Here is an 18,777-nt window from a genome sequence, read left to right as displayed (position 1 = left end):
TTGTCCTGCCCAGAAGCAAACTTAGAAACTCAAGAACAAAGATAGATCTTGTGGTGCCTGATGAAGACTCTACAGAGTTGTGAAATGAGTTTTTGTATGTAGACCATGAAGTGTCCAGCTTATTAAAAATCTGGTATGGGCGCCTGGGTGGCTCAGTTGGTTAAGCGACTGCCTTCGGCTCAGGTCATGATCCTGGAGTCCCTGGATCGAGTCCCGCATCGGGCTCCCTGCTCGGCAGGGAGTCTGCTTCTCCCTCTGACCCTCCCCCCTCTCATGTACTCGCTCTCTCTCATTCTCTCTCTCTCAAATAAATAAAATCTTTAAAAAAAAAAAAAATCTGGTATGATTGTGGTGACATCATCTTATTTTGGGAAAATCAATGGGTTAGAGTCAAGAGAATTCTCTTGCTTTCTTGATCAATTAAATAAAAATTATTTATTTTTCCTTGGATGATTTACAAAGTTGAAAGACGAAAAAGCACTTAAATTCACAAGGTGCTCAAAGCTAAGTACAAGTGCTATGTATGCTAGACATTGTTTAACTATTTACCTGACTGATGATAGGCCTTCATTTCACCGTTCGCAGGAATTTGAGATGATCTGATTTAGGATTCTTGAACTCCCAAGGGAATAGATGAATCTAGACTCATATAGAATATAAGTCAGGCTATGAGTTCTAACGTTGGGCCTTTCAAGCTGTCACCTTCCTAAGTTCCATGTTCTTTTTTTTTTTTTTAAAGATTTTATTTATTTATTTGACAGAGACAAAGCGAGAGAGGGCACACAAGCAGAGGGAGTGGGAGAGGGAGAAGCAGGCTTCCTGCCGAGCAGGGGGCCCAATGTGGGGCTCGATCCCAGGACCCTGGGATCATGACCTGAGCCAAAGGCAGACGCTTAACAACTGAGCCTCAGGCGCCCCTAAGTTCCATGTTGTAAAATAATTTTGACTCACTTGTTTTTTTAAGATTTATTTATTTGAGAGAGTGTGTGCATTCAAGGGGGTGGGGGAGGGAGGAGCAGAAGGAGAGGGAGAATCTCAAGCAGACTCCCCACTGAGTGCAGAGCCTGACACTGGGCTCCATCCCACAACCATGAGATCATGACCTGAACTGAAACCAAGAGCCGGATGCTTAACCAGCTGAGCCACCTTGGCACCCCTTGACTTACTTTTAAATAATCCCCCTACTAGACTGAAAGTTTTTTGAAAGAACATCTTAGGGACACATCCATTTCGTGCCCTCCTCAGACTCCTGTGAACATAGGACTTTGAACATTGTAGGGACTTATTTTAGTAAATAGTAATAGAATTGGATTTAATATATGAACTTATTTGAACATATGCATTTAAAACAGTTTTATTTTTGCACATATGATATTGTGACTAATCTTATTTGCTATCCAATATCTCAATGGAGAGAAAAAAGACAGTCTCTGCCTGTTTAATTCATATTACAAATGTCCTTAGCAAATTAGTAATGAGTTAAAATTATTCTTTTTTTCTATTAATTATTATTGAGCTAAAGATGTAGCAATAGTCAATTCCACTGAAAGAGACAGTAACACCTTTGTTAAGTAAAAATTAGGGACCATGTATGTAGCCTACGAAAGCATCCCTTTGAGGTTTTTCCAGCTAGTTTATTGAATATTTTCCTTGAAATAATGGCCTGAAACATTTAAGTCCTGTAAAACCAGAGAGAAAGGCCAATGGAAAAGAATGAATTATGGGTTTTTTCTTTGATTAACTTTTCTTTAATAGGTTGAATTAAAGAATTAATACACATAGAATGCCAACTGGCAAAGGTAGAATGCTCCTAAACAATAATGTTAAGTTTCTGAAATGCTATTTTTTTCTATTGTACTGAACTCACCCCTGAAATTATAGCTTCAGATTAAAATAAGGGATAAAAATAAAGATATTATTAGATATAACTTGCTTTAACCTGTACAGAAAGTTACAGGAATGCTTGAAATGGTCCATGTTATCAAACCACGATAAAGCGTTGCTGGAAATCAAAAGGGACAGTAGTGTTCAGATGGGGAGGGTTGAGATTACAGGAAGGGTAAAGGTGGATAACGCTCACTTTTTCCATGGAACATAATAGGTCCTATGAGCTTTTTTTGCCAAAGCACAGAGGTGTCCAGCTTCAAGTGCTTTATGGTAGATATATATGTTTTTGTGGATCTTATATGATGGAAAAAGGAAGTTGATAATAAGGGGAAAATACATCTAAGAAAACCAGTCATATGGTATTATCACAGTGCCGGCTGGTACACTTCGCTTATGGGGCTGGAAGCATTTTCCTTCCAAGCCTTGTTTTATTAGGAGTTAACAAGTTGGCTCTGAATATCTTGCTCTAGGCAGAGACTTTGCAAAAGCAAGTTCTCAACCCAGAGACAGATTCTCTTCCACAAATTTAGAGAAAAACAAATCTTTAACTTTCGTAGTCCTAAAAGACTTAGCTTTTTTTTTTTTTTTCCGTTTGCCCTTCAGCCCTTTCAGACTCCTAATATTTTTCTTTAATTATATTTAGTGAGCTTTTCTGGTAATAGTTTTTTTTTTTTTTTTTCTTTTTTAATGGTGTGGGATTTATATTTGATATATATGGAATATTAGCTTTAGCTCTCAAATCATGTCTGTCTGTGTTAACAGAAAATGGATTTTGTACCTCTGTACACATTGACGTTGTACCTCAGTTATTGTCTAGGACAGAGTAAATCAGAAATCTTTTCAGTGATTGGGCATATTCGGTATTAACATATGGGATGCTGTTACGGTTTGTCAGGGAAGTTAGGGTTATGATTCTTTGAAAAAGAATTTAACTCAGTGAAAGAGTTTGGGTGGACAGTATGGTTGTTTAGTGATAATATGTAACCCAGTTCAGAGAGAAGAGTCAAGATAAATATCAGGTTGAAGCATATGAAATTGCCATTTTTGTAGATTAAAATTATGTATTGCCAGTTTCATATAGTTCAATCATATAGGAATTTATGGTTATTACCTTCTTATGTGAGTGTACATACCCCTTTTTATTTCTTGTTGTTTACATGTTTCAAAGAAATACTTCATATTTACAGAATTTATAAAGAGTTACCTCTCAAAGCTTTCAGTTGTGTGATTCCTGTCTTTAATCAGTCAGGTGGGAGTCCATGTTGATGACACTCATTTTGGAGCAAAGCTTTTTTGGCTGCAAGAAAAATAAAAGAAATGAGTGTGAATTTATATTATACATGACTAGAATAAATTGCTAATAATCAACAGAATTGGGATGAAAAAAACTATGTTTATCATCAAATAGAAATGCATTTTAAATTATAGGCAGGTGTTACAGGCCCATCTATGTGTAGAAAAGAGTTAAATTGTCTGAAGCAAATCAGAGTGGAGTATTTCTAACTAATGCTACTCAGTGCTGTATCTCCAGGGGCTGGCATCATTTCTGGCACATAATAGTTGATTAATAAATTCTTACCATAGGAATTAAAACGATAAACAAATGTGAATAATCCTGTTTTAGTGATTAGCTAATTCCATGGTTGAGGAATCAGTGATTTCTTCACTTTGTAGAACTGACCAGCTTTTTCAATCGATCACATCAGAAAGGTTTACAAGGCATATGGTGGAGGCATCAGGTTGTGCCCTCACCATTCAGACAACCCATCCTTCCTCCTCATGTCACTGATGGGTATACCTGCCTCATGCATGTGTGCATGCACATAAAATAGAAAGCAGGAATTTTCTGTAGGAAAGTGGATTAGTCCTGACTCAAATCCTAATATTAATAACAACCACATACCCCTAGTTGGGTTTTTTAGCATAATCAGTGGAACAAAGGCATTAAGGTCCTAAAGATGTAGGTTTGAATGTGATTCTTCCTTTAATAGGTATGTGACATTATTTTCTCTGGGCTTCAGCTTCTTCAGTAAAGTGGTCATAATAATATCTCTGTCATACTACTGTGAGAGTTCAATGGCAATGATATGCGCAGGGTTTAGCTCAGTGCCTCAACTACTGTGTGGACAGTTGGGCTCCATGTTACCAGAAATGCCAGTGTGTTTTAAAAGAGGTATATGAGCAAGACAGTTCTGAGAATTTCTGCACTTATAATACGCATTTTTCTCTAAAGAAATTCATTAAGAAATATTTGTGACATATGTAGGCCCTGAGAAATTAACTTTGAGTAATGCAGAGAAAGAGGAAAAAAAACTAGTTTTTACTGGTCATGTGGTTTCGTTATTATGCTTCTGAGGCTTCTGTGCCGGCAGCCCTAATCATTTTGAATATTCCTAAATATTTATCTGCATTTGGACAGCTATTTGACCTTGAACACATTATCTGACCTCTCTGGTATTAGATGGGATCATCGTCTTTAAAGTTGGGCTCCAAGTTTTTGGGCCTAAGGGTTGGGGAGCGAGGAACTTGGGATGGAGGTTTGAAAATCCAAGGCAGTGATATACTCAGGAATATCTTTCACCTATACTCTAAGGTTTGGGTACCAATTCGAAATTACCAATTTGATTGGCAACTTTCTACCAAGAGTGCCAGAGGCAAACCTGTGTCATGCCTTCGTAGAATCACTTCCAGAGTACTTTTTGAGTTGAAGGAGTCATACAGAAATTCTGCCATCATCCCCATCCCACCCCTCCTCCCGCTTATATTCTTCTATCCAGGGTTTCCAGGAGATGTTCTAGGGAATACTAGAGTGTTATCCATTAGCACTCATTCGTGCTAATCCATTTACATTTGCATAAGCATCTTAATGGTTTTAGGAAAAATCCATAGGCCAGAAATTCCAGAAATTTCTCATTGCAAAGCTTTTTACCCAATTCATTGCTTTCCATAGCTTTCTAAGTATGGACAGACCCCCGGGGTTATTTCACAAAAGCAACTGTGTTAAGGTTTGCATTAAAACACTAGGTTCATGGTTCTGGAAATTTTATCAGTCTTTTAAGTGGTATTGCTAGATAAACCTGCAAGAGCAATACTACGTCTACAGCGAGTGTCACTGTATAAACTACTATTACTCTTGTTGCAATGGGGAGTTTTGCAAAGAGAGATATTTTAGGAAAGTTTTAAATTCTCCCCGAAGAGTCAAGAAGCAGAAGCAGATATTCTGAGAAAGGGAATTGTTTCTGAAAATCCTAGCAGTAATACTCTTTAAGATACTATTAGGTAAGTAACCTGGAACGTTGCTTTAAAACCAATTTACAGATAATCCTCCCTATTTTACAGGTAATCCCCAAATCACCCAGGAAGTTAGAACCCAGGCCCTAAACATCCCAGTTTGTTCTTCCCACCTATCCTGTGCCATCCATTGTGGTTGGCAGGCATCTGATGTGTGCCAATCAGACACTTCTCCTTTTGCTCTTAAATTCTCCTCAGCAAGTATATTTTGGGGCATTTAGTCATTGGAGTATATTTTGAGTATTGAAATTTTAGTAGGTTTACTTTACATAGCATCTACAGCAAATAGACATAATAAAAACAATGGAATCCAACTGAGAAAAGCACTGAACTAAAGAGGAAAAATTATGTTTTTGGTTTTTTTTTTAAAGTGTGGACATTTCAATGCCTACTCATTTCCCCTGGAAATAAAAATAAGACATTAAACATTTGCTTTAAAAAAAAAACGTAGGATATTTTCCTTCTTTCTTTTGGTTGATGTAAATGTAACATATATACACTTAAAGCGTATTTTATTCCTTAAGGTTTTTTTTTCATTTTCATTCATATTAACTTTTGAAACTTAAAGCTGTACTTGTGTAGCATTTCTATAAATGTAATTTCAAAAGTTGTGAGATTATATCATTTTATTTCTCATCTATTCTGCGTCCTAATTTGAAGGTCAGAATATGAACTATCAAGCCTCATTTGGAGAAACTGAATAGCAACATAGCCCTGTGTGTACTGTGAAGCATGTGATTCTATACTGATAACGAGTTCTTTTAAAGTATAGGATTTATTTTTAAAAGTGATAGGATGTAACATGGCATAGTTACTTGAAAAAAAGAAAAGATTGCAGTTCTTTAGGTGACCTTTGAGAAACAGCAGACGTTTGTCAGAGTGTCTTAATCAGGAAGTTTTGAAATGGGAAGCCTAATCTGTTAATCATAATTATACAGATATTTTCTGAAATTTACAATAGTGCTTTGACAAAGATCTTTCACGTAGATACTAATCATCTAAACTTTACTCCTACAATTCTGAGATAATAATATTTTCCCTACGGCAAGACTGAGGGCCAGAGACTCTCCAACCTGCTCAAGGAGGCCCCATAGCTAATAAGAGGTAGAATGCAGATTTGAGTACAGCTTCTTTCTAATACCAGGTCCAGTCAGCGCTTCTTCAATATAATGTGACCATCAACAAAAACTAAAGATTTATCACGTAAATTTTTTTAAATGCTTATACATGTATAATATAGTGAATATTAAGTAAGATTAGAGAGAAGAACGGACAACAGACTTTGACAGTTAATGAGTTTCTGGTATAGTCTCAAAAGACAGCAATATATAAGGAGTGCCCCCTGCTTACGCACACACACTCTCTCTCTAAAATAAATAAATAAATAAAATCTTTAAAAAAAAAAAGACAACAACGTAAAAGCAAAGACAACATAGAACAGTGATTCTCAAACTTTAGTGTACATACAAATTACCTGGTAGCTATCTGGTAGGATTTCAAAAGACAATCAATAAGAACAAAGATGATACAGATGTTGATGCTCAAACTTTAGTGTATATAAGAATCATTGGAATCTTAGTGTACGTAAGAACTCTAAGAGATTCTGATTTGGAGCCCATCATTTGTATTTCTAACAGTCTTCCAGGTGATAGGATTTTGATGGTTCAAGGACTATACTCTGAATATCTCTGACATAGCACAGACTGAAACGTACGAAGTACATAAAATATAAGAATATATCAGGGATTTGTGATAATTAAGATAAATACTTGACTTCCTGGATGTACTGTAAAATTGCTTAAATAAAATGAGATTTTTGCACCAAAGATCTTTTAATTGTAATACAGATTCATCCCTGGGGAGGAGTGTGACTTTCTAGTCTATGAACAACCAGCCGTAACCAGCAATCATGGCCACTAATAGCTAATGGTCATAGGGTGCTCTTGGTTAGAACATAAACTCTGTGAACTTGGGAAGGCTCTACAAGCTCCTGCAATTCTAATGCAGGGCTACAAAGGCCTCTCCTACTTTGGAGTTAAATAGAATCCCAGAAGCTCAGAGAGTGGTTAGATGATGGTTTCCCATTTCCTGAAGTTTTCATTCATTCCCAGAAAGCTCAGAGGAATTTGTAAGATATCCTGGAACTCTGAGTTTCTCAGAAACCTGAGCAGACTCCAGATCTCAACTGTTCACCTGCAAGACCCCTGGACTGAGACCCTTTTCCAGAGGTCAGGAGAGCTACAGAAAGCCTCTCAGCTATGAGGCATAGAAATATTTCAGCCCCACTTGCGACAGTTCCTCAAGCCACACCCCATTTGGAGACTCAAACTGAAGCTGGAGACATCATTCCTTCCCAGACACTTCGCAACCCCACAGATCCCCGTCAGGACTTCAGCAACAGTGGAATCAAATTCATTGTGAAGTGAATTGCAGCTCTGATTCAAAGCCCTGGAAGTAGTTGTGTTTTTATGTCTCTTTAATAAGTAAGCATCTTGGCTTTATTGAGAACATTTTTGGTTGTGAATGTGAACATGGCTTTCATCATCAGAGGCAGGACTACCACTTATCTTTCACTTTTTTCAGGATTTCTTTTTCATGGCTGAATATTGCAGAGATAAGATGGACCCTCAGAGCCAAGGTGTTGTCTTTGGACTTGGTTTAGTTTAAGACAGACTTGATATTATGTTTTCCATTAGAGGGAAAAAGCAAAACACAAAATCAGGCACTGCTGTTAGGTCTACGTTTCAGCCATTGTGATTACTTTCAAATAGATTTAAAAAGAAAGAGAGGTAGAGAGGGAAGGAGGAAGGAAAGAAGGGAGGGAGGGATGGAGGAAGGAAGGAAGGAAAGGAAGGAAGGAGAGAAGAAGGAAAAGAAATAATGAACGTGCAAGCTCAATTTTCAGATGGAGTCTAGTACATTGTGATGCTCCTCTGACTTTTTTTTAAAGCATTTGTCTTTCACCTGCTGTGACTTTAGAGGCTAAAATATTATTCTGTTATTTTTATGAGAGTGGTAGCAGAAAAAAAATGAAAAAGGTTTTCAAGTTTGGCAAAATCTGTACAAAATGTTACTGAAACCATACACTGCTCTGGTCAGTGGAGATGCTGCCTGTTGATGAGCGTTTGATTTTTAGACAGGATGTGTGATTTTTTTTTTTTTCTTTCTTTCTTCAGTCTTAGGAAGTAAAAAACTTGGCTTTTATTGGTAGAATTGTCAGACACTGAAAAACAGTGACAGAGATTCTTCATTTGACCAAACTTTTTAGTCAGACTTCTAAATTTTTTCCATGGTCCATCTGTGGACTTCCTTGTAAAATCCAGTTTTAGCAAGAACCCTGCTAAGTCAGTTTAACCTGAACCCCCCCATATCTAATCACCCCTCGATATCTGATCGGGTTCCTCATCTTCCACCATCCCCCAAGTGATGTCTGATCACCCTGGCCTGTCTTCAGCAAAGAATCCTGTTAGGTCAGTTTAGCCAGAACCCCCCTTACTCCTGATGTTTCCTCTTAGTAATTTTGTATCTACTGACCCCCACCCTGATCCTTAGCTATAAATTCCCATGTGTTTATGCTGAGTTGAATCCAATCTCTCTCCCCCACCATAAAATCCCATTGCAGGGGTCCCTATACCTATTGCAATGGTCCTGGATAAGGTTTTCCTTACCATCTTTAAAGAGTGCTGTTGAATATTTTTTTCTTTAACAACTTAAGGGGTCTTTAGTCTTTAGTCTTATTGGTAGCCTATAGGCAGTATCCGGTTTTCAGATATGCTTTGTTTGGCATTTGTTGTGTTTTGCAAATGGAATTAGTTGCCAATACCTGAAAAATAGGCACTAGCATGTAATAATCCAGATTTTCTATTTTCTTGAAAAACCATCTGAAGAAATGACGATATATAGAAAGACAAAAACTGGCCAAGGCAAGGTAGTGGCCACTTCCTTTGGACTGGGAGGCTTTCTTTTACTCCCCCTGGTACCTCTCCAGCTGGCTTCTCTGCCTTTTGTTCTCTACCTGGAAGTTTACGCATTTGCCTTTGCAATTGCCTCATTATGGTTTTCTAAGGAGTTAGTACTTCCTGGTGGTACTGTGTGTCCTTAAGGACACTTCCCCAGTCCCCTTTTTTAAGTATATGAATTTATAAGGATCTGAGAACTCATAAGAAAAAGGACATACTATGTATAATCTTAAAGAAATATGGAGTGACATTATTCTAACTCTTACTGCACCAATTCATACAGCTTTTTTGGAGCTCTGACGTTAATGCTTAATTGTGTGCATAATTATGACTAGATCTGTGAATAGAGTTTTTTATTAATGATGTGATTTAGATATATTTCTTCTCTTTATTTTTTTAAAAGATTTTATTTATTTATTTGAGAGAGAGAGAGAGGGAGAGAGCACAAGTGTGGGGGAGGGGCAGAGGGAAGCAGACTCCCTGCTAAGCAGGAAGCCTGATGTGGGGCTTGATCCCAGGACCCTGAGATCATGACCTGAGCCGAAGTCAGACACTTAACTGAGCCACCCAGGCGCTCCTATTTAGATATATTTCAAGAAAGTGAAGTTAAACCACTGAAGAATGAAAATACCCAAATTTTGGGAAATTAGCTTTTAATCAAAGAATGCATGCTATTAATGGATGGTTCTATATATTTTTTTAAGTAGAAAAAGAAATGGATAAAACTTTTACTTCTTAAGTACTTGAAAACATAATTTAATATTTGGGGTTTTTTTTTGTTTTTATTTTCTTTTTAAGATTTTATTTATTTATTTGACACAGAAAGAGAGATAGCAAGAGCAGGAACACAAGCAGGGGGAGTGGGAGAGGGAGAAGCAGGCTTCCCGCGGAGCAGGGAGCCCGATGTGGGGCTCGATCCCAGGGTCCTGGGATCATGACCTGAGCCGAAGGCAGCCGCTTAACGACTGAGCCACCCAGGCGCCCCATAATTTAATATTTGAATTTGCCTTTATTTTGGCTGAGTTAAAAAGGAATTAAACCAAAGTGAACCAAGTGTCTAGTAAGTTCCAACTATTTCTGTCTCTAAAGTACAACTTTACTCCAGACACAGTGCGTGGCTCCTCTGCTGCATTCAGTGAGGGGATCATAATAGTAATTCCTGTCGTATGGAAACTGTGTTACATTACCTTTTGAAGGCTCTCACCCATTTGCTTGGTTTGATTTTAAGATTGTGTGCCTTAAAGTTTAATTAATACAATGACTGAAGAACGTTTGCATTTAGAGGATAAGGTTAAAATAATTTGTTCTCCTTGAACCTTGTGAAGGAAAGGTGAATACAACTAAATGAATTACATTGAAAGGATTAAGTTAGAAATTGAGCCTTTAAAGAAGTCTGAGGTAAACTTTACTTATTTGGGTGTTCATAGGAAAGTTAAGCATTCATTTTGGTTTTTTAAGCAAAGCAGGAATAAATACTATGTATGTCTGAATATAGGGTGATCCCAAGATACTAATGTTTATTTTCCCAATGAGAAGTTTTGAATATGTAAAACCGTAAGACATCTGGATAAAATGGTGAAATATTTACTTGCATTTTAATTAACAATTAACTTCCACATATGTATTTTAAAATCACATATTACATAAAATATTAATTAGAAATACTCTTTTTCTCTACTTTTAAAGTTCATTGACTGATTTTATTTAAATTCTTCACATGTGATTCAGCACTTGTGTCTCTGTCATTACAAAACCCTGTGTTTGGAGTCACTTATCCAGTTTTCTAGGACACGCCATTTCTGCTTAAGTTTTTTTTGAGACTTCAAACTTTTTGATACAAATATGATTCTGCCATTGTAAACATTATGCCAAGCTACACATCATTTGCATAATCGTGCATAATAGTGGGACAATTATTTTTAAAAATTTGTCCTCTAGGTGACTACTTTGATCTCTTGTTCTTTAAAGTTACCGTAATAGGTGTTTACATGATCATATCCAGCATTTGCAATTTTAAGAAATAATTACAAAATCTGTTTGGAATTTTTGCTCTAAAGAACAGATTTTGTTGGGGCGGCACCTGGGTGGCTCAGTTGGTTAAGCGTCCGACTCTTGATTTCAGCTCAGGTCATGATCTCAGGGTCGTGAGATGGAGCCCAGCATCCAGCGTTGGGCTCTGTGCTTAGCTCAGAGCCTGCTTAAGATTCCCTTTCTCCCTCTCCCTCTGCCACTACCCCTCCCACTCTTTCTCTCTCTCTCTCTCAAATAAATAAATACTTTTAAAAATACCAGATTTTGTTAAATTACATCTGTAAGGGTTTAAAACTAGGAATGATGGAGGTTATTTCAGCCTCATGTTTTCTCCAGACCAACCTTTGTTTTACATAATAATGTGATACTGAGATTTAGATAAGAATTTGACTATGAGGGGCACCTGGGTATCTCCATTGTTTAAGCATCTACAGTCAGCTCTGGTCATTATCCCAGGATCCTGGGATCGAGGCCTGCATCAGCTCCATGCTCGGCAGGGAGTCTGCTTCTTCCTCTGCCCCTCACTCCCCACTCATGCTTGCTCTCTCTCTCTGAAATGAATAAATAAAATCTTTAAAAAAAAAAAAAAAGGAATTTGACTCTGAGGTGATTTGCTCTTTTTGGGAAATATTCTTGGGGGAGGAAAAAAATCTGCCTGATGTTTGAACGTATATGATACTTCCTTTTTCTTCTGCCTTTCCAGGTTATTCCTTAAATCTTTACTACTAGGAAAGTGCAATAAAATGTAGTAAGGTAGATATCCGGTGGGGGGGGGAGCATCTTATATAATGGAAAGTCAAGGCAATGTTATTAATATTGTGAGATTTTTTCTTATCCTAGTGCATATCAACAATTATTAACATATCCATTTCTTAAAGAAATATTCCTATAACAAGAATAACAAGTGATAACAAGATAAAAGGTTATACTACATGGTACACATTTTCTATGAATGTTCCCATAGTTGTATAATACTTACTGTGTGAGATTTTTATTAGGAGGTAGCAGTTAATTTGGCAGGAGATGTTGTCCTTGTCATTTCCTGATAACCATGAACTACACCATTAACCACAAACTACAGAAGATGAGAACAGCTGGTGTTTTTATAACGGAGGGTGATGAGGGAGATGAGAGAGCTTGGGAATATGAGAGGATTTAGAATTTATCATGCTTAGTGGTTTCTGTCTTGGTTATTTCAATAAAATGCCTACTTTTAAGAATTTAAGAAAAATGAAGTGGTAAGTATTATTACTTTCATATCACCTATGAAAAAATCTATTATTGTAACATTTTGCAGGGAGGGATAACTCACTTTTACTCTGGGGCTTCCAGCTTTGTATGAAAAAACTTACGTCATTAGTATACCAAAAATATGATAATTCAGTACTACATATATTAGCAATAAATTATACCAGTGAAAATAATGATGAATTATCATTGTTATCTCTTAACAGTGGAAAGAGTGGAACGAGAAAACCTTTCAGACTATTGTGTTCTGGGCCAGCGTCCAATGCATTTACCAAATATGAACCAGCTGGCATCCTTGGGGAAAACCAACGAACAGTCTCCTCATAGCCAAATCCACCACAGTACTCCAATCCGAAACCAAGTGCCCGCGTTACAGCCCATCATGAGCCCTGGTCTTCTTTCTCCCCAGCTCAGTCCACAACTTGTTAGGCAACAAATAGCCATGGCCCATCTGATAAACCAACAGATTGCTGTTAGCCGGCTCCTGGCTCACCAGCATCCTCAAGCCATCAACCAGCAGTTCCTGAATCATCCGCCCATTCCCAGAGCAGTTAAGCCAGAGCCAACCAACTCTTCCGTAGAAGTTTCTCCAGATATCTACCAGCAAGTCAGAGATGAGCTGAAGAGGGCCAGTGTGTCCCAAGCTGTCTTTGCAAGAGTGGCATTCAACCGCACACAGGTATGATGAGCATTGAACATGGTAATTGGTGGTTAAGACTAATACTAAGGACAGAATTGTGACATATTTTTTATCCCTTTAAAAAATTTTTATGGATCCCAGAGCACTCAGGATTAACTAATAATCCTTAGTTCGGGAAATACTGTCAGCATTGATCCATATATGGCCATAATTAATTAATTTCAGTAAGGTAATGAACATCTGTGAACTTGGGACCCAGAATGTTACCAGTGACTTGGGCCTGTGTGCTCCTCTCTTCCCTCATCTCCATCTGCTTTTCCCCAGGTATAACCCTGATCTTGAATTTTGTGGTTATCATTCATTTTTTTAAAAACTAGTTCTAAAACTTTATGCATATGTAATCTTTTATTTATCTTGTTTTTGAACTTCATAAAAAGAGTATCATTGATGTCATGATTTCTATAATTTTTTTAAAAACCTTTCAAAATATACAGGTTAGATTTAAGATATTGATAAAATGGTAATGGATAGTTTTCTCATATTTTTTAATGTTTTGGGGGAATTACATGCCAATATAATACTAAATGATAAAAAGAGAAACAGTTTATTTATATATGTCTTGCTTTACTGAGGCCCTCATCTCAGTGTTTCTGATTCCATAGTCTGGGGTGCATTTGTAACAAGGTCCCAGGTGATTCTAATGCTGCTGGTCTAGGAGCCATACCTTGAGAACCACTAATTTAGTCCTTATATGAGTAACAAGAAAATAGAAGTGCTAATCTCAAGGAGCTAAAGACCTGGTAGTAGAAGAAAAAAAAAAAGTATTCAGATAATGAAAGTAAAATGAGAAGTAATGTGAATAGTGTAGGAGAATAACCATGGTTGTAGTGGGTTGTAGCTCCATGAGGAGCTGGGCATAAAGAATAATTACAGTAAGATGAATATAGTGTCATTAAGAGGAGTAGGTTTAAGTTTGGCCACCCTACTAAATGCAAGGCAGGAAGCTAAGCTCTGTGCAAATGCAAAGATGAAAAAGATCATGGGCGCCAGCTCATATGTAAACACCTGACATGAGTATTAAGTTGCTGGAAAGTTAGACCTTGAAGGATAAATAGAATTTAACAGGCAAAGATGGAGAAGACGGGTATTTTTGGCTAAAGGAATTAACGAGAAAAGTGCTGAGTCAGGCAAGTGTGGGAATAGTTGGTAGTTGATAGCAAAGCTAGATAATAAAACTTAAAAGGCGGAAACAGATCAAAAAAGGTCTTAGGGCCATGCTAGGAACTTTGAACTTTAATAGGCACTGGAAACCACTGAAGGTCTTATGTAGGAATATGCTGTGATCCAATAATCAGAATTGGATTTTAGGAAGATCTTTCCCCCCGTCATGATGGCAAGAGGGTAGGAATATCATTTAGAAAGCAGCTAAGTGTAGCTGAAATGTGTAGAAGTTTTGAACTAGGCTGGTGGTTGTGTAGTAGTCCAGAGTCAGGAAGCACTGTGGAATTAAAGTTGACAGAAAGTGTAACCATCATAATGCCAAGGTTTGAGCCTCGTGGCTGAGAATAAATCTGTAATCACTTAGAGTATCAAGGAGAACATTGAAAGAGATGGTTGGAATAAGCTTAGAGTGATTATTTTGGATTAGGCTATTTTGACTCTGAAGTGCTGGCAGATTTCTTAAATGAAGGTAGGCAAAAGTCATTGAAAATATGAGTTTGGTGCTAAAAAGAGTTTTCAGGGCTAGAGGAAGGGATTAGAAATTTATTGCCAGAGCCTGGGATTTAAAGAGTTGGGAGAAGGAGGAGGAAAAACCGTCACCACTACTGTCACCAGGAAAAGAGAAGAAATGCCAGTAGAGATGGGTGCAGGTGGAGATGGAAGGATAGGGAGGTTGTAGTGAGAGTACAGCAACATGAGCAGAGTTTCCAGGAGATTTGTCCATGTGTACAAAACTAAGACATCTGGGAGCGAGAAGCTTGAACCATGGCATGAAATTTGGTGATTGGTTGGAAGAGACCTTTGGCAAACTTAGCGTAGAATTTCATTAGAGCGGAGAAGGCAGGAGCCAGAATTTAGGAGTTAAGGAGTGACTAAATGTTGAGGATGCAGAAGCAGGGGCTGCAAATTACTCTTTCCAGAATTTGGTGTTGAAAAGGAGGCCAGAAGTGTGTTGACAGTTTGAATGTGATAGGGCTTCAATCTGAGATAGAAGGAATTATGAAGTAGTTTGGGGTCTCAGCTGAAGTTAACAGGCATGACCTAGAGATGGAACCATGCACTGTGGTTTGGTAACAGTCTGCAGGAATGCTGGAACCAGGGGAGTGGGAGCAGGGAAGAAGCACAGTGGGGTTGTTTGAGGTTTAGTGCTGACAGATTAGGTATGGCAGGAGACCAAGAGGGGGAAATCTCTTGCTCCCTTGACTCTTAGCTAATTTATACATTCTATTATTGACAGACTCACTTGACATCATTTAAAAATGAGTTTGGAGGTTCACAGAGGTCTGCACATGTTCCGGATATCACTCTATGACTTCTTTTTTTTGACTCAGAGTAATCAAGCAGCATTTGTGTGTCCACAGTTATCTGAACTAGGGTTATGAAAAACGCTGGTCCTTTTGAGCATGTCTGTTGCATATTTATTGCTAAATACAAAGTGGAAGGATGCATCTTTTAGTCTTTATTTTGCAGGTGTGTGTGAGTGCGCGCTTTCACCTATCATTCATGTGCATGAATAGGCATTTCATAGCTAGCCAACATTTTATTGCCTGGTTATATATACAGTTCCTTTGGCTAAGGATAAAATTGAAAGCATGGTTGGATTTTAGAATCAAATACAGTATAGATTTTATCCAAATAGCATGAAGCCTTAGATTCACAGAGAGACTAGACAAAAGACAGACCATGTTGGTGTGAGGGAATGCTCTGCCACGGCCCTAGGATCGTGGAGGTCTGTCTTTTCCCGCACAGTCCTTTTTGTCTATCTTTATGGATTAATGATTTTTCTTTGGCATTGCCATCGTTGAAGTGCCAAGTTATAAAAGGTCTAATTGAAGCATGGAACACATTTTATTATTTTCCTCCTGCCATTAAATTTGTAAGATGGCTACACCCAGAAAGGAACATTCACTTTCAATCAACAGGAGTTTGAGTTCATGGGCCAGCCTTGAGGATATCAAATGGAAACTGCATAGGAATGTATGAGTATTTCCTTTTAAAATTCTGCTTTTAATTTGGGAAAGCTTTTCATCCCTCTGGGATCATAACCTGTTGTGTATAAAGCCCAACCTAATCAAGGTAGATGGTATTGACAGAATGACATAGTTTGAACTTAAGCCGGAGGTCAGCAGGCAGATTGTTTTTGCTGTATGTACTGTAGTCACTAACAGCAAGGTTGGACAGCTGGGTTCCACCAGCAGAATCATTAAATGGAAACTATGGTGTACTATGCCCCATGAAACCCACCATGGATTTTCCAAATGTTAGGCTTTTTTGAGTGGAATCAGACATTTATGGGTGATACAATGATTTGCCAGCTATAATAAACAAAAATTTATAGATAATAACATAGATGAATGGTTAATCTTTAGATAGAAAAGAATCTCAACTTTTTTTTTTTTTTCTCAAAGCAAACAGGATCAGAACCTCTTATTTTAGATGGGTACCTAAGGCCAATATCAATCTTGTACTTAGTTGCTTTACTGATATGTAATATATCTTTAGTCCACTGAATATTTTCTTTTTTTTAAGATTTTATTTATTTATTTGAGATGGAGAGAGAGAGCATGCACATTCATGCATGAGCAGGAGGGGAGGGGCGGAGGGAGAGGGAGACACAGACTCCCTGCTGAACAGGGAGCCTGATGAGGGGCTTGATTCCAGGACCCCAAGATCATGACCTGAGCTGAAGGCAGGTGCTTAACTGACTAAATCACCCAGGGCACCTCCACTGAATATTTTCTAGAAATAGTTCATGATCTCTATTATTCATTTATTATCAGATTCAATAAAAAGCAACTTGATTTGTCACCCTATAGTTCATGTTCCTGGTTTTGTGCTTGATGATTGGACCAATAGCATCTAGTAATTAGAGAGACAGAGAGAGAGAATGTGTATAGAACAAAACCGCATGTATAACATTCATAAATGAAGCTAAAACTAAAAAAAAAAAAAAAGCATCAGCTTAGTTTGTCATGTTTAAAACTTCCCGATGACGAACTCAAATTCATAATAAATAGCATTTGAAAATGCCACTTCTCCAAAGAGAAAGTATTGATTACTTTGTATATCTGATCATTGCCACTGTAAGTACATCATTTGGTGATATAAAATAACACAATTGAGGGAATAGAGCTATATTTCCAAGAGCTTGCTTTTAATACATTTTTATGTTAATCAGTGTGCCTTGAGATCATGCAATGCTAGAATATCAACTCTCCAGCCTGGGCACGAGATTAATGTAGTTCTAGATGGAGGGTAGAGTGGAGCATCATGTCCTGTCTGCGCCATCAGGATGATAGAAGCCTGTTTTCGTCGTTATGACCTTACGTAAAATATATTCTGAGCATCATCACTTTCTTCTTTATTAGTCTTTTGGAGGAAAAGGTTAACCTCACTTTTTGGGTCTCTGAGGATTTTATGACAAATGAGAGATAAAATGTTTTCTGACCTGGTCATTAATTTTCAGGCAATCCTGTGATATAGTTCTAAGTGTTTCTGTTACCTATGGTCACAAAGTGAGGTGGTATGGTCAGTACACTAGAGGAGGCTGAGGCAGATAACATGTCTGCTCTGTTTTTGGTGTTCTAATTCTCCCTCACCCCCAATTCCCCCTACTTTGACTTCTAGAAGCTAGCAACTGCTAGTCAGCTTTTCATTCAAAGGACTTTCCTCAGGCTACTGGATTTTGCTTTGCTCACACTGGCAGAGAGCTGGAAATACTTCACCAGTATCTGGTAGGTGCAGGAGGATGAAAGCCCAGTTCCCCTTCCTCCAATAGAAGGGACAGCTCTGAAGTGTGACTTCTACTCCAGAGCTCTCTGCAGATGAGGCTGAGGCGAGGATTGTATGGGCTTCTTCCCTTCCCTGCCCTGCTTCTCCCACTCCCTCACCAGTTTCCCTCAGAAACACTTCCTTAATAAATCACTTGCACAGGGATCTATCTCAGGATGTGCTTTTTATCCCAGATTATAGATCAGTGCCACTGCTAGTCTAAATTGGCTTTTGGGTATATCATGGGGTAGTATGTTGAATAAAACTGATCTTCAATATTATACCTACTACCTTCCAAATCTAAAGTAAGATATCACTATGGGAATAGTATAGATGTTTTTACTGTACTACTTGAAAATATTATCACTATTATTATTTTAAACTGAATTCAATGGACTGATATTGATATTGTCTAGATCTGCTTATGGATATCAAATGTGGGGGAGAGAAAAAGAAAGAAAAAGAGAGGGAATGAGACTGAAACAGACACTGGATTTGAAGCCTTATGAGATCTTCCAAACTTGACTTAAATGAAAACCACCCTTACTGAGTCTGAATGGTGAATTATGTAATTCATGTGAGTTTTAGAGTAGCTTTGCCCCCTTGCCCGCCCTATCTCCGGTGCTCTGTCAGTGATGCAAGTGGTGTTTGTAGGACTAATAATTTCAAGAAATAATAGGACCAGTGCTCTGTCTAGTTTATTTTTTCTTTTTCTTTTTCTTTTCTTTT

General features: G+C 37.8%; 1 protein-coding gene across 9 annotated transcripts in view; it reads left to right on the top strand.

Annotated features, from left to right (window-relative positions):
• Positions 1-18,777, top strand: part of SATB2 (SATB homeobox 2) — a 193,328-nt gene that overhangs the window by 103,811 nt on the left and 70,740 nt on the right. For all 9 annotated transcript variants that reach the window (XM_036076657.2, XM_036076658.2, XM_036076654.2 and 6 more), the window contains one exon: positions 12,623-13,095. In XM_036076657.2, the coding sequence (XP_035932550.1) occupies positions 12,623-13,095 (473 nt within the window). The remainder of the gene's footprint in view (positions 1-12,622; positions 13,096-18,777) is intronic.

The sequence above is a fragment of the Halichoerus grypus genome, chromosome 4 (genome assembly GCF_964656455.1).
Source record: "Halichoerus grypus chromosome 4, mHalGry1.hap1.1, whole genome shotgun sequence".
Taxonomy (NCBI): domain Eukaryota; kingdom Metazoa; phylum Chordata; class Mammalia; order Carnivora; family Phocidae; genus Halichoerus; species Halichoerus grypus.
The sequence above is the reverse complement of the archived record's forward strand: the minus strand, read 5'-3'. Positions and strand labels throughout refer to the sequence as shown.